The sequence below is a fragment of the Pogoniulus pusillus genome, chromosome 27 (genome assembly GCF_015220805.1).
Source record: "Pogoniulus pusillus isolate bPogPus1 chromosome 27, bPogPus1.pri, whole genome shotgun sequence".
NCBI lineage: Eukaryota > Metazoa > Chordata > Aves > Piciformes > Lybiidae > Pogoniulus > Pogoniulus pusillus.
The window spans coordinates 12,606,357-12,621,002 of record NC_087290.1 but is presented as its reverse complement, the minus strand read 5'-3'; the positions used below and the strand labels follow the sequence as shown (position 1 = coordinate 12,621,002).

At 58.0% G+C, this 14,646-nt stretch overlaps 1 protein-coding gene across 11 annotated transcripts in view; it reads left to right on the top strand.

Annotated features, from left to right (window-relative positions):
- RAP1GAP2 (RAP1 GTPase activating protein 2) overlaps positions 1-14,646 on the top strand; it is a 74,567-nt gene that overhangs the window by 53,552 nt on the left and 6,369 nt on the right. For all 11 annotated transcript variants that reach the window (XM_064166074.1, XM_064166069.1, XM_064166068.1 and 8 more), the window contains 19 exons: positions 529-564; positions 1,373-1,417; positions 1,924-1,956; positions 2,259-2,468; positions 3,129-3,232; positions 3,723-3,801; positions 4,269-4,322; positions 5,163-5,246; positions 7,068-7,168; positions 8,050-8,179; positions 8,354-8,509; positions 8,775-8,846; positions 9,506-9,592; positions 9,772-9,906; positions 12,075-12,212; positions 12,559-12,680; positions 12,985-13,098; positions 13,607-13,724; positions 13,928-14,054. In XM_064166074.1, the coding sequence (XP_064022144.1) occupies positions 529-564; positions 1,373-1,417; positions 1,924-1,956; positions 2,259-2,468; positions 3,129-3,232; positions 3,723-3,801; positions 4,269-4,322; positions 5,163-5,246; positions 7,068-7,168; positions 8,050-8,179; positions 8,354-8,509; positions 8,775-8,846; positions 9,506-9,592; positions 9,772-9,906; positions 12,075-12,212; positions 12,559-12,680; positions 12,985-13,098; positions 13,607-13,724; positions 13,928-14,054 (1,945 nt within the window). The remainder of the gene's footprint in view (positions 1-528; positions 565-1,372; positions 1,418-1,923; positions 1,957-2,258; positions 2,469-3,128; positions 3,233-3,722; positions 3,802-4,268; positions 4,323-5,162; positions 5,247-7,067; positions 7,169-8,049; positions 8,180-8,353; positions 8,510-8,774; positions 8,847-9,505; positions 9,593-9,771; positions 9,907-12,074; positions 12,213-12,558; positions 12,681-12,984; positions 13,099-13,606; positions 13,725-13,927; positions 14,055-14,646) is intronic.

Here is a 14,646-nt window from a genome sequence, read left to right as displayed (position 1 = left end):
TCACCAACCTTAGAGACCCAAGAAGCCACCAGGGCACACAAGGAACCCAAGAGCTTGCCCAGCCAGTGGTGCTAGTGTTGATCAGAAGAATACATCACCAGAGCCACGAGTGAGCTCCACACCCACGACCTGGGCAGTGCTTGGACTGGGTGCTACTGGTGCTGGGGACCAAGCTCTGGTCAGGCTGGATGGGAGCTGCCATGCCAGGGGCTGGGTCCAGCACCACACTGCACTCTGTCCAGCTTGCCAGGCTTTCTTGGAGGTGAAATGCAGAGCAGGAGGAGGTGGGGAGCTGGAGCTGCTTGGTATGGGAGAGCCACCAGCCCTGGGAGCCCAGTGTGGCTGAAGGCTCCATCCCTACCTGGTGTCAGGGCTGGATGGGGCATCTCTGAGGCACACAAACCATCAGCTGTGAATTGTTCCTGCTGAGGGCCAGGGTGCCTGGCACGAGGTGTGGGGTCTGCTGCCCCTGCCTTGCTGTGCCTTGGGCTGTCAGTGACCTGCAGCTCTCCTTCTCTTCTCTTCCAGTCTGCAGAATTCTTCGAAATGCTGGAAAAAATGCAGGTAAGCAGCATCAGAAGGGCAGGTGCCAGGGCTCCTTCCCTGCCCCATGGGCCCACAGCACCTCCTACACCTGGTATGCTGAGAGGCCTCGTGTGACTGTGCCGTGGTTTGGGTTGTTGATGAAGTCCCCAGCGCCCTGTGGGCCCTGCTCAAAGGGACACAGCAGGTGCCCCCAGTCCAGACCAGGCAGCAGAACTGCACAGGAGCAGGCAGCATGGCAGGGAGAGCAGTGGAGGTGTTGGCAGCAACCTCCCCATAGCGTCTCCTGCAGTGGGTCTGTGGGGGGAGGTTCAGGGCATAGGCTGGGTCTGTGCACTGGCTCAGCACCCTGCAGGTAGGGCAAGGCAGACTCCTGTCCCATGCCAGAACGTGTCAGGATCTGCCCCAGAAGTGCCAGGGCACCAGGGCATGTGCCTGCTCCCCACAGACCATCATAGCAGGGATCTATTCTGGGAGCCCATCCTGGAGGAACGAAGAGGGAACTGGAGTGGGACATGGGGCATTTTGTGTTGGTGCTGTGCCAGCTCCTGGGAGCTGATCATTCCTGCCTCACATTTAGGGACTTCCAGTCTGGTGTTGCTGTGTCTCAGGGCTTGTCCTGCCACATCAGGGGATGGTCCCTCCCCATCACCCACTTGCACTGTATTCTGATGAGGTCTATCCTGGCGGGGGCAGCTCTGCCTGGCTTGTCCCCTCCTTTCATGCCACCTCTGTCACAGTGATTCTGTGCAGTGCAACACCCTCATGGCTTTGTCTGTGTGGTTGAAAACATCTTCACGATCCCATCTATGTGTTCTGTTCCAAACAGGCACCGAAACTGGAAGAGCAGAGAACTGGAAGCCAAAAGCATAAGGTTGGTTGGATTTTGTTCCTTGTGTGGGTCATCTCAAGTGCCCTCTCCTGGGTCTCATCAGGGCTTTATTTTGTTTCCTCCTCAAAGTCAGGCCCCCAAAGGGCTCAGCAGGGTTTAGCTGTGGTTAAGGACAAGGCTCTGATTGAATTGCAGAGGAGAGGCTCTGCCTGGAAATCCTAATCCAGCTTTAGTCCAAACCCCGGGTTCAGTGGGGAGCTTACACCCATAATGGGGACCCCTCTGACCCTGCTGCGGAGCCTTCCTGCAGACCCGAGTGGGCTGGGTCCCCAGGGATGTGGTGGCATTGCTGCCAGGGCTGGCACCCATTGCCACACCCAACGTGAGCATCACCTCACTCTCCATCACTGATTGGTGTAGGGCACGGGGGGCAGAAGGGAGCGGGTAGCTGGAAGTGCCCCATGGGTGGCATGTGCCAGGCTGTGGTCTTAAGGGGCAGTTGATGGGGAGCAAGTGGTCACAGGTGGTGTTTCCATTCCTTTTTTCAGGAGGACTACATCCCATACCCCAGCATCGATGAGGTGGGTGCCCTGAACCCCCCCAGTGGCTTTATGAAGCTACCAGAGATGGGACCTGGGCGAGCTGTGCAAAGCCCATTCCCTATGCCCACCTTTGTGGCTGCAGCTCTTCCTCGGTGCCCTCTTCTAGGGGAGAGGGAAGAGGGTCCAGTGAGGGGCTGGATTTCCCCCCCCCCCCCACGGTGCCAGGGCTGGGGGCTGCTGTGGGGAGGGGCAAAGCAGGGGCAGAACATGGGCCAGTGAGCCCCTGCAGCCCACATCTGCACCCTGGTCCTGCCCACCCCCTCACGGGCACATCTCTGCAGATCCTGGAGAAGGGCAGCCCGTACCCACTGATCATCCTGCCCCAGTTTGGGGGGTACTGGATCGAGGACCCGGAGAACCTGGGCACACCCACCTCATCTGACAGCAGCATCTGTGAGGAGGAGGAGGAGAGCCTCAGCCCCAGCACCTATGGCTACAAGCTGGAATGCAAAGGAGAGGCCAGGGCCTACAGGAAGCACTTCCTAGGGAAGGTGGGTGCCCCTGCTGGGGGGGGCAAGTGGGCAGCTGAGAGTGGCACACACTCCCCCCAGGCAAGAAAGAACTTCTGGCAACTGTGAGCAACGTGGGCAAGTTATCCAACTGCTCTCTTTGCCAGGAGGGCAGAGCTGACCAGTGTGGTCATGATGGCCACACACACAGCCTTCACCCACCCAGGGTGGGCACTGCCAACTTGGAGCCAACCCACAGAATCACAGGATATTAGGGGTGGGAAGGGACCAAAGGAGATCATCGAGTCCAACCCTCCTGCCAGAGCAGGACAATACTATCTAACCCCATTCCCCCAGGGACCCTGGGTGGGCACTGCTGGCTCTGAGTCTGCCCTGTCTGCAGAGCCTTGAGGCTGGGGGCTCGGCAAACTCGGGGCACCTGCCGTGGCAGCAGCCTGCCTGCCCTCTTGCCCCCAGCCCGATAATCCTCTTTCTACTCTGTACAAAGCTGGGAACAGGGTGTTAAGGTCTACAGGCAGAGGGATTAAAAGCCCAGTCCCCACGAGGAGGGGCAAGGGTGTGTGCCCCTGAGGGGCAGGATGATGTCAGGGAGGCAGATGAGTCCTTGGCTCCTGGGCAGGGTGTGGGCAGTGCCACGGCTGAGCTGCCTCCCCCACCACTAATACTCCTCTCTGGTTTTAGGATCATCTCAATTTTTACTGTACAGCCAGCAGCCTCGGGAACCTGATCCTCTCCATTAAGTGTGAGGAGGCAGATGGCACAGAATATTTAAGGATTATACTCAGGTATGGGGGGGGGAAAAAAAGCTTTGTTTAACAGAATTTCTCTCTGGGGTTCCTTGGTTTGTTTCTGTGCCAGCTGGGTTGGCAGCATGCTGACAGCAGCACGTGGAGAGGGCTCAGACTGGGGTGGGAAGCAGCAGCAGCATCTTCCCCGTGCTGCTTCTGGGGGTGCCTGGCCCCCAGTGATGGGCATGAGGCTTTGATCTGGTGCTAAACCCACTGGCACTGGGTGTAAAGCTCTGTGTGACACGGGATGGCACCAGGCATGTCCACCCTGGGGCTCAGTGAGCAGACGAGACCTGTCTGAGCTGCTCTGTCACTTCCCTCCAGACCATGAATATTTTAGGAGCAGCAGGGATGAGAATTAAAACAGAGCCCTTGCCTCTGCAGACCCCACAGAGGCTGCAGAACCTCATCAGGTTAGGCGAGGCTGCAGCTGGCACCTCTGCCTTGGACGCTCCCTCACAGATGCTTGGTTCTGTTCCTTTGCCAGGTCCAAAGTGAAGACCCTGCACGAAAGGATCCCCCTGGCAGGGTTCAGCAAGTTGCCCAGCATCCCTCAGATTGCAAAGGTGAAGTGCTGGGGTACCTGCAGCAAAGCCCACACTGCTGTGCCCAAGTGCCTTGGGCAGCACTGGGTGGCGTGGGGCAGTGTTGGATGGCATTAGATGGCATTGGGCAGCGTTGAGTAGTGTTGAGCAATGTTGGGTGGCAGTGCCTGGGCTCTCTGGTCTGGGTGAGCTTGGTAGGTGATGGCTTCTGCTGGTCCTGCTCCTGGTTTCTTGCACATCGTGGGCAGGTCACTGGTTGGTGTCTGGGGGAGGAGGTAAGGAAGTGCAGTACCTTTGATCTGTGGAGAGATCTGGGACTTGTCTTGCTTTGTCCCCAGTTGGGTACCAGCCGGACCATGGGGCATGCCCTGGGGAGCTCCTGCAGCCAGAGCCTGGCTGGGGCTCCTGCTTGTGGTTTGGGCAGGCTGGGGGTGTCTGCTCCGTGTGCCCAGGGCCCCAGCCCTGACTGCTCTTTCCCTTGCCTGCAGGCCTTCTGTGATGATGCCTCTGGGCTGAAGTTCAACCCAGTTCTGTACCCCAAGGTGAGGTAACTTACCCCAGGCTGGTTGTGTACTGGGCAGAGGTGGTCAGGCAGGGTTCATTGTCTCCTTTTCTCCAGGATCCAAAGGCTGCTTTGGTATCTTGTACATGGATGTTTGTGCTGCACCTTCCAGCTCCCTGCCTCTGCTGCTGGCTGTGCAGGGCAGTGGTGGTGGGCAGAGCAAATGTCTGGCAGCAGGTCATCTGATGGCACATGGGGGCCACCAACTAATTGTGTCAACTGGCCACCAAGGGCTGGTGGCACTTTGGGGTTGATCTGCCCTTGGAGAGGGAAGAGAAACCAACTGCGGAGTGTGAAACCAACCTGGGTCTTGGTTTGATGCCTTAAACTCAGTGAGAAGGGCTGAGCCTGTGCCCAAGCTATGCAGGAAGAGATGCAGGGGTGGAGGGATCACTGCAGGGCACAGAGTGGCAGTGCCCACAGGTGTGACATACCTGGGCAGAGTGCTTCAGCTGGGTGGCAGTGCCCACAGGTGTGACATACCTGGGCAGAGTGCTTCAGCTGGGTGGCAGTGCCCACTGGCTTGACATACCTGGGCAGAGTGCTTCAGCTGGGTGGCAGTGCCCACTGGCTTGACATACCTGGGCAGAGTGCTTCAGCTGGGTGGCAGTGCCCACTGGTGTGACATACCTGGGCAGAGTGCTTCAGCTGGGTGGCAGTGCCCACTGGTGTGACATACTCTGACTTATTGCCTGCTCTGGGGTGGCTTCTCCTTGTGTGTGCCATGAATTGTGCCAAGGGAGCTGGGAGCCCTGAGCAGGGTTGACTCTGCTGCTCGTTGTGTTTTGAGCTACCAGATGACCTCATTCACCTCCCACAGGCATCCCAGATGATTGTGTCTTATGACGAGCATGAGGTCAACAACACATTCAAGTTTGGTGTGATCTACCAGAAGTTCAGGCAGGTGAGTAGTGCCTGTGCTGGGCTTGTGGAGCATGGCCCAGGGCTCTGTGCCTCACGAGTGCACATTTCACAGAGTCACAGAGCCACAGAATGTCAGGGGCTGGAAGGGACTGCCAAAGCTCATCCAGTCTAACCCCCCTGCCAGAGCAGAATCTCTTATACCAGATCATACAGGAACACATCTAGGCAGGCCTTGAATATCTCCAGAAGACTCCACAACCCTCCTGGGCAGCCTGTTCCAGTGCTCTGTCACCCCCACAGTGGAAAAAAACTCCACCTCATGTTTACATGAAACGTCCTATGCCTCAGCTTCCACCCAGTGCCCCTTGTCCTGTCATCAGATATAGCAAAGCCTGGCTCCAGCCTGCTGGCACTCACCCTGCACATCTCTATAACCACTGATGAGGTCACCTCTCAGACTCCTCTTCTCCAAGTCCCCCCCACCCAGTGCAGCACTCTGGGTTCCAGGGTGCCTGCTCTCAGAGCTCCTTTCTCACTGCTCAGCTGTTTCCCAGACTCGTGCAGAAAACTAAGTGGCTGAAAAAGATTGGGTGTGGAAGTCAGCCCCCGAGCTGCTGGGGGACGTGGCAGTGGCTGTGGATTTTAGCAGATGTGGTGCTGTCATCAGGTGCGTGCTTAGGCAGCGGAGGGCTTCTGCTTGTCTGGGGGGACTGTGGGCTCCGGAGACAGGCGCCCACGGAGCGCCGGCATCAGCCGGGGGACTCCTGCTGGCAGCGCGGAGGCAGCGGAGCCTGCGGCTCGCTGGGGATGGCTCTGACAGGCACTCCAATTAGCTTCACAGATTGCAGCTTGTGGTGGACTGAGCAGCTCGGGCAAGGCTGTAATTAAGGCCTCCTTGTTATACAGCAGCCAGGGGATGATCAAGGCTGCCGTTTTCCAGGGGAGGCTTCATTCCTGGTTTGGGGTTTCCTTGAACGTTATCCTCAGGTCCTGGCTGTTGGTCAGAAGATGCTCTTGGCACCTTCACCATTGGGTGGTTTGGTGGCTGAGGGGCTGTGGGCAGCTGGAATTTTCCAGTGGAGGCTTCACTCCTCTTTTGGTGTTTCCTGAGCTTTGCCCTTGGGTTCTTGCTGCTGTTCAGAAACTGCTCTCAGTACCTTTGTTGTTGGGTGGTTTGGTGGCTGTGGAGCTGTGGGCAGCTGGGATTTTCTGCTGGAATGAAGCCTCCTCTTTTGGTGTTTCCTGAGCATTGCCCTCAGGTCCTTGCTGCTGTTCAGAAACTGCTCTCAGCACCTTTGTTGTTGGGTGGTTTGGTGGCTAAGAGGCTGTGGGCAGCTGGGAATTTCCAGTGGAGACTTCATTCCTCTTCTGGTGTTTCCTGAACATTGTCCTCAGGTCTGTTCTGCTGGTCTGAAGTTGCTCTTGGCACCTTCACCACTGGGTGGTTTGACTCTGGGCAGCCTGTAACTGGTGGTGGTGAGTGTGGTGGTGCCAGCTGGGGAGCAGCCCATGGTTGTGCATGACAACCCCAAGAAGAGGAGCTGGTGATGTCCTCTGGCATTTCATGGATGGGGCAGGTGGTGGCAGGAGATGGAGAGGTGACCTGAGCAGAAGTCACCATCATAGCTGGGGCAGGATGGGTTCCATTGTCTGTGCTGTGGCACTTTTGATGGCAACACAGGTGGATGTTAAGAAGAGGATGCTCAGTTCAGGCAGTGTGGGGTCCTCTGTGGCTCAGCTGGACTGGTGCCATGATGGCAGAGCTGTAGCCAGGGCCTCCTCCTTCCCCTGGCCCCAGTTGCTGTGGCTGCTGGAAGCGGTCAGCGCCGGGGCTCCCAGAGCTGAACCTTGTGTCCTGCAGACCCAGGAGGAGGAGCTGTTTGGCAATAACGAGGAGAGTGCTGCCTTCAAGAGCTTCTTAAGCTTTCTGGGAGACACCATAACGCTGCAGGACTTCAAAGGGTGAGCTAACTGAAAAGAAAGATTGTACAAATGCTTTTAGCTAGAGCCTGTGTCGTGTGTAAAAATACCCACGGGCGAGAACAGAAGCTGGGGCTGAGCAGAGCAGCAGCAAATATAGCTCTGGCTTGGCTTGCAGAGCTGGGGGAGTCTTCAAAAAAAGATAAATTGGAGCTGCCAGGAGAGGAAAAAACTTCCTTGGGTGCAGCTTTGAGGTTGTGAGAAGATCTGGCTCTGTTCAGCCACAGAGGAAAGGAACTTTGCGTGGAAACGTGCCCAGTCTGGTGTTGCAGGCTGAGCTGTGGTGTGCCTCTAGGGTGGGCATGGTGTGTGCAGAGGCTTCCTGCTGCTGGGCAAGGTTGTGGGCTGGCAGATGTGGTCAGCCTGGTGATCAGTCTGGCTGTGATGCACCCCATGGGGTCCAGACCAGTGCCTGGCTATGGGACGGGACACGAGTTGTCCTTTCTGTTCACAGAATGGGTTGAGTTGGGAGAGACCTTAAAGATGATCCAGTTTCTACCCCCTGCCATGAGCAGGGGCACCTCCAGCCAGCCCAGGTTGCTCAAAGTCCCATCCAACCTGGTCTTGAATTTCTCTAGGGAGGGGGCATCCACAACCTCTCTGGGCAACCTGTTCCAGTGTCTCCCCACCCTCCTTGTCAAGAATTTCTTCCTCATCCAGTCTCCATCTCCGCTCCTCAAGCTTAAAGCCGTTGTCCCTTGTCCTGGCAGCACACCTCCTTGCAAAAACGTCCTTGTCAAAGAAAGGAGCAGGCCTGTCCTGCTGCCTGTCCCCTGACAGCTGCGGCGGCCCCTGCTCAGCCTGCAGTTAGTGTCCCTCGTTAACGTCCCCTCCTTTCTCGCCGGCTCTGCCCCGACGCCCAGCTTTCGAGGAGGCCTGGATGTCAGCCACGGGCAGACGGGCGCGGAGTCGGTGTACACCGTGTTCAGGGACAGGGAGATCATGTTCCACGTCTCCACCAAGCTGCCTTTCACCGAGGGAGATGCACAGCAGGTAAGAGATGAGCTTCCCGCTGCAGCAGCGTCCGAGCCGCGATGCTCCGGCTCTGCCCTGCCCGGTGCCACCAGCTGCCGAGCCCCCGTGCCAGCCTGGTGGGCACTTAGAGCTGGTGTTTGCTCCTGAAGCAGCAGAGCCACCCAGCTTAGGAACCTTTTCCCTTCCGCGCAGCTGCAGAGGAAGCGGCACATCGGCAACGACATCGTGGCCATCATCTTCCAAGAGGAGAACACTCCCTTCGTGCCCGACATGATCGCCTCCAACTTCCTGCACGCCTACATCGTGGTGCAGGCTGAGAGCCCCACGGCCGAGAACGCAACCTACAGGGTGAGTGGCTGCGGCTGGCAGGGGCCCTCTGCTGCCCGGGGGCTGCCCTGCGCTGTGCTGGTGGACCCAGCGCTGCCCCTGAGACGTTTGCGCTCCTGTGCTTGCCTGGGAGGGGCTGGGCTGGGCTCTACCGGGCCGGGCTGGCTTGAGAATCGTCCCCCCCAGCCTCGTCCACCCCGCCACGGTGGCTGCCCTCCAGGAAGGGGGCATCCCTGGGGGCTGCCCTGCCGCACCCGTGGCAATAACATTTCTCTTGGCTCTGTAGGTGTCAGTCACAGCCCGGGAAGATGTGCCCTCCTTTGGGCCACCCCTGCCAAGCCCACCAGTGTTCCAGAAGGTGAGAGCTGACATGGGAAGCATATTCCCAGCTGTAGGACAGATCAATGCCTGTATGTAATATGTCCAGAGAAGGGCCAGGAGGGAGGTCAGAGGGCTGGGGCTGCTCTGCTGTGAGGAGAGACTGAGGGAGTTGGGGCTGTGCAGTCTGGAGAGGAGAAAGCTCCCAGGTGGCCTTATTGTGGCCTTTTGGTATCTGAAGTGGCCTACAAGAAAGCTGGGGAGGGACTTTTTAGGTAGTGATAGGACTGGGGGGAATGGAACAAAGCCAGAAATGGGGAGATTCAGACTGGATGTTAGGAAGAAGTTATTCAGCATGAGGTGGTGAGACCCTGGAAGGGGTTGTCCAGGGAGGTGGTGGAAGCCTAATCCCTGGAGGTGTCTGAGGGCAGACTGGTGAGGCTGTGGACAGCCTGGTCTAGTGTGAGGTGTCCCTGGGCATGGCAGGGGGGTTGGAATTGGATGGTCCTTGTGGTCCCTTCCAGCCCTGACTGATTCTATGATTCCATATCTGAGCTGTTTCAAGCAGGGCTGTGTAGGACAAATGAGACACCTGGAGTTTCTGTGCATTTATTTTGGCTCCTAGTGGGATCCCTGGGGCTCCTGGCAGGGCAGGCGAGCAGTCTGGTGGTGATGGGTGTTTTCCCTGTCTCCCTGCAGAGCCCTGAGTTCCGGGAGTTCCTGCTGACCAAGCTCATCAACGCCGAGAACGCCTGCTGCAAGTCTGACAAGTTTGCCAAGCTGGAGGTAATGCTGCCCCTGCCCAGGGACCGGTGCCCAAAGCCTGCCCGTGGCTCAGCTCACTCCAGTGGCTGTGGGACCCTGTGGGGCTGGTGCTGCCCATGGGAGGGGGACAAGCCCCAGCTGCCCTGTGTGTCAGTGCCACTGTCCCCCCTCCCTCAGCCGAGCCTGTTCTCACTCCCCAGGACAGGACACGAGCTGCCTTGTTGGACAACCTCCACGATGAGCTCCATGGGCACACGCAGACCATGCTGGGCCTGGGGCCTGAGGAGGACAAGCTGGAGAACGGGGGGCATGGAGGCTTTCTAGAGTCTTTCAAGGTAAAGCCCTGTCCTGTGCCAACAGCAGAGATGAAGTGCGCCAGGGGTGGGCAAAGCATCTTCTAGTGGGAGATGTGGGTGAGCAGCATGGGGGATGGGAGGTGTCCCTTGAGGGCAAAGGGATGGGAGGAGGTTGGAGCTCACTGCCCTCAGTACCTACTCAGCCAGCAAACACCTGGACTGCTGCCAGTGTGCACAGGCTGGCACAGTTGTTGTTGGTGATGTCTCCAGACATCAGCTGGTGGACACAGTTTTCTCTGGTGCAGAGAGACAGGCACTGGTGGGTAGAACCTCGTCCTGCACCCCACGCTAGCTGCAGAGGGGTGAGCTGCTGGAGTAGGGGCTGCTGTCATTCCCCACAGCCTTTGCTTCAGGAGCTGAGGTGATGATGTGAAATGATGACTTTCTGGCCTGCTTTTTGTGTCCAAGAACACGGACTTTGCTCTCTTGGTATTGCAGGGTGTGCCAGGGCAGGCGGTGGGTGCCGTGGTCCGGGCTGGGCTGTGGTTACCTGGCCACTTCAGGACTGTGCTCCTGGGCTGCCTCCTGGCATATGTCCTGCACCGTGTGCTGCCAGAGTGACCAGGGAGATGGTGAACGAGGGCTGGAGAGGGGCAAGACCCCATCCCCATGAGTTCATTCTGCCCAGTCCCTCACACCTGTGACCCAACCTTCAGCCCCTTCCTCCCCAGCTCCTGTTTGCTGAGCTCTCAGCAGGCAAGGGGGCTCTAAGGGGATCTGCTGGGCTCTGAGCAGCCATCACCTCCTTGCCACTGGGCAGGCCCCTGGGACAGGGTACTGGGATGCCCTGTGGCCTTGGCAACCTGGGCAAACCCCCACTGCCTGCATGGCATGAGCCCTGCTGGAGCTGCACACACTGACTTTGACTTTGTATGAATCACAAACCCGAATAAAGGAGGACTGCTGGACTCTTGCTTGGTGTTTGTTACTGGATGGGTGAGAGGAGACAGCAGGGACTGTTGGGTGCCTTACAGTCACCATCATGGGCTAGCTGAGAGCTTGGGGCTGCAGCTCCTGCCCACCCCAGTGCAGGTCAGAGATCTCTGGAGCCAGCAGCAGTGCACCATGGATACCTCCAGCGCAAAGTTGTCCCTTTGTGGCTTGTTTCATATATGTTGAGCTGAGGTTGTGGGGCTGGAGGAGAGGAGAGGTGGCTGTGGCCAGGCTGGTGGCAGAGCAGCAACTTAGGGGAATGGCTTGTGAAGAGAAAGTTCTCTGCAGTTGGCACTTGGGCCTCACAGTGCAGTTTGGGTTCCTGTTGCTATGGGGACTGCAGTAATGAAAATGTGGCTGTAGGTTTGTTTAAACTTGAACACTTCACTGCTGCTTTTCACAGCCTTTGCCAGACTTCCAAGACATCTCATGGTTGCCTTTGTAAATGCTTAGGACAGCAGCTGAGGAAAGATTCACATTAACCAAGCTTGGTGATGTGGCTCAGGCAAGGACAGCCCAGAGGAAAGTGCATCCAGAGCCAGGGGATCACACAATTCCCACTCTGGTGGGTAGAGGGGAGGAAGGGGCTGCTTGGTTGGGAGGGATGGAGACTGAAGAGAGCAGAGAGAACCTGTGGCAGCTGTGGGCATGAGGCTGTGCCATTGTCTCTGGATCTCTTGCAGAGATGGATGGGCTGAAGCAGCAGCAACAGAACTTTTGGGCTCTGGGTTTTTCAAGCACAAGAATGCTCAAGGGCAGATGTTCTGTTGTGTAACTGTGAAGCTTCCAGCTCTGGGTGGATTTTGGGCAGGTTAGGGAGGTCTGTTGGTTCACAAGAGAGGTCCCTGCAGGACCATCCTGTCTGAGTCTGGGGAGAGTCGTGGAGAGTCTGAATCCAGAAACTTGGCTTATGGCTTGGCTATGGTCCCTGTTCCTGCTGAGGAGTTTGAGAGGTCACCAGGCACTGGGCAGGAGGCTCTGGGGTGTGTCTGGAGCTCCTGGTGCTGTAGCTGCAGACTGCAGTGAGGGAAAATCTGATCCTGTTCTGGCTGTGAGGCTATGCTTGGGCTGCAGAGAGCAGTGGCAGCTGGAGTTGCTGTGTGCCCACTCCTAAGGGAAGACCAGGCAGGTCCCACTCCAGTGTGGCTGGGGGAAGGGTTTGGGGTTGGTGGCCCTGCAGAGCAGTGCTGACCTCCTGTCCCCTCTGACTGCAGAGAGCCATCCGAGTGCGCAGCCACTCCATGGAGACGATGGTGGGCAGCCAGAAGAAGCACCACGGCGGTGGCATCCCGGGCAGCCTCAGCGGGGGCATCGTGCACAACAGCAGCGAGGTGACCAAGACCACCTTCTCGGTGAGTGTGGCTGTGTGTCCCTCTGTCCTGCTGTCCCTTTGTCTGTGCCTCCCTCCCCAGCCTGGCAGAGCGAGGGTGAGGGTAAGGAGAAGGCACGAGCAAAGTGTGGTTTTGTCAGTGCTGTGTTCGAGCTGGATTTGTCTTGTGGAAGAAATGAAAGTTGGCCTCCTGGGCTTTTCATCCCCGAAGTACAAGGCAGCTAGAAAGCAGCATCTGGCATTTGGTGCTCTCTGGGTGCCCAGGCTGAGAGTGGTGGGCAGCATAGTTCTTTGTGGGATGTTGTCCTGGTTTGGGAGCCTCCAGAAAGGAGCTTTGCTCCCTAGCCTGGACTGTTCTGTGCTTTCAGCCCCCAGTACCAGCTGCTGCTGCTGCCAAGAACCAGTCCAGGAGCCCCATCAAGCGCCGTTCGGGGCTGTTCCCTCGCCTGCACACCAGCTCTGAGAGCCAGGCGGAGAGCAGGACGAGGTGGTGAGTTTGACGTTGGCATGGGCACCGAGGTTACAGACCCCTTTTGCCTGTTGAACGTTAGAGAAGCTGTTGGTGGGTGCTGAGGCCGTGCCTGGGGCACAGGCTCCCCTTTCCACACAAGTCAGCCATGAGAGTGGCTTTTGCCACGTCCAAAGAGTGGAACCTTGGATCCTTTTCCTCTGTGATAAATCCAAGAGGGTGGTACCCAGAGCATCTGCTGCTCACCCTCTAACGTTTGCTGTTAGGGACTATCATTTGACAATCCCTTGTATAATTCCTGCAACCTGCCTCTTTGTGCCCTCAGTGACAGTGTTTCTGGAGCCCAGAAGACACCAGATTTGGGACACTCTTCTCAAGAGATGAAATCTGAAACCTCATCCAACCCCAGCTCCCCTGAAATATGCCCCAACAAAGACAGGTGAGCCAGGAGGAGCCTTGTCCTCCTCTGACTGGAGCTCAAGTCACCCCGTAGCTGACAGACCATCAGGGCCTTGTCAAACAAAACCAGCTCCAGGTTTTGCTATAAATAAGTTTGATATTAAGGGAGGAGAAACAGCTTCTGGTGATTCATAGCACAGCTCCTCCGTGGGCTGAAAATAGCCATCTTTAAAAAGAAGAGGAAGAGCAAGGAGCAGTGTTCGACAGAATGTGCCCAAACCCTCCTGGCACAGGCGCTGGGGAGCCTTGTGGTGCCCATCCTGCCCATCCCCCCCTTGTCACTGAGGGGTCAGCCTGGCACCGGGATCTCTGCCGGCGGCACCCACCAGCTGCTTTGTCCTGTGCTGCTGGAGACGGTGACTTAGCACCTTGTGAGGTTCATCTCCGTAGGAGCAGCTGTGCTCCAGGGATGTTCGGGAGGGTCTGTCCCTGCTGTCGCAGCCCGGGGGGCAGCCGCGAGCCCTTCCTTTTGTGTCGCCTCTTCCCAGGCCATTCATCAAGCTGAAGGAGAACGGGAGGTCCAACATCTCCCGCTCCTCCTCCAGCACCAGCAGCTTCAGCAGCACGGCAGGGGAGAGCGAGACCCTGGAGGAGTACGACAGTGTGGTAGGCACCGACCCGACCCCCCCTTCCCTGCCGCGGTGTGCTTGGGACCCTCACAGAGAGCCTTGGCGAGCACTGGGGCCGGTATGAGCTCTCTCGGCAGCGGGCAGGGGTGCAGAGTGTGTCAGCAGGGCACGGGGAGCAGAGCTGGGTGCCCAGAGCTGGGTGCCCAGGAGGCAGCCGTGCCCTGGTGTGTCCCCACGCAGGGCAGCCAGCCGTCCACCGCCTCGCCCTTCAAGCAGGACGTCTTTGTCTACAGCGCCTCCCCCGGCAGCGAGAGCCCCAGCGGGGGGGCTGTGGCCACCCCTGTCATCATGAGCAGGAGCCCCACAGGTGGGTCACGGGCGTCTGAGGAGGGCACCAGATCAGCCCTTCCCGAGGCAAGCCCAGGGCTTCCCAAACCCCAGCCCTGAGAGGTGGCTCTGTGTGTCTGGTGGCTGTATTCCCACGGGAGATTTGTTTCCCCTTTAAATCAGAGTGCAGAGGTGGCTTTGCCTGGGGCTCTCCCCTCCCTCCCTTGTGTCCAGTTCTGGGCCTTTCCATTCAAGAGAGATGTTGAGGTATTGGAAGGTGTCCAGAGAAGGGTGATGAAGCTGGGCAGGGGCCTGGAGCACAGCCCTGTGAGGAGAGGCTGAGGGAGCTGGGGGTGTGCAGCCTGCAGCAGAGGAGGCTCAGGGCAGACCTCATTGCTGTCTACAACTACCTGCAGGGAGGCTGTAGCCAGGTGGGGTTGGTCTCTTCTCTCAGGTGACCAGCATCAGAATGAGGTGACACAGTCTCAAGTTGTGCCAGGGGAGGTCTAGGCTGGATGTTAGGAGGAAGTTGTTGGCAGAGAGAGTGATTGGCATTGGAATGGGCTGCCCAGGGAGGTGGAGTCGCCGCCGTCCCTGGAGGTGTTGAAGCCAAGCCTGGCTGGGGCACTTAG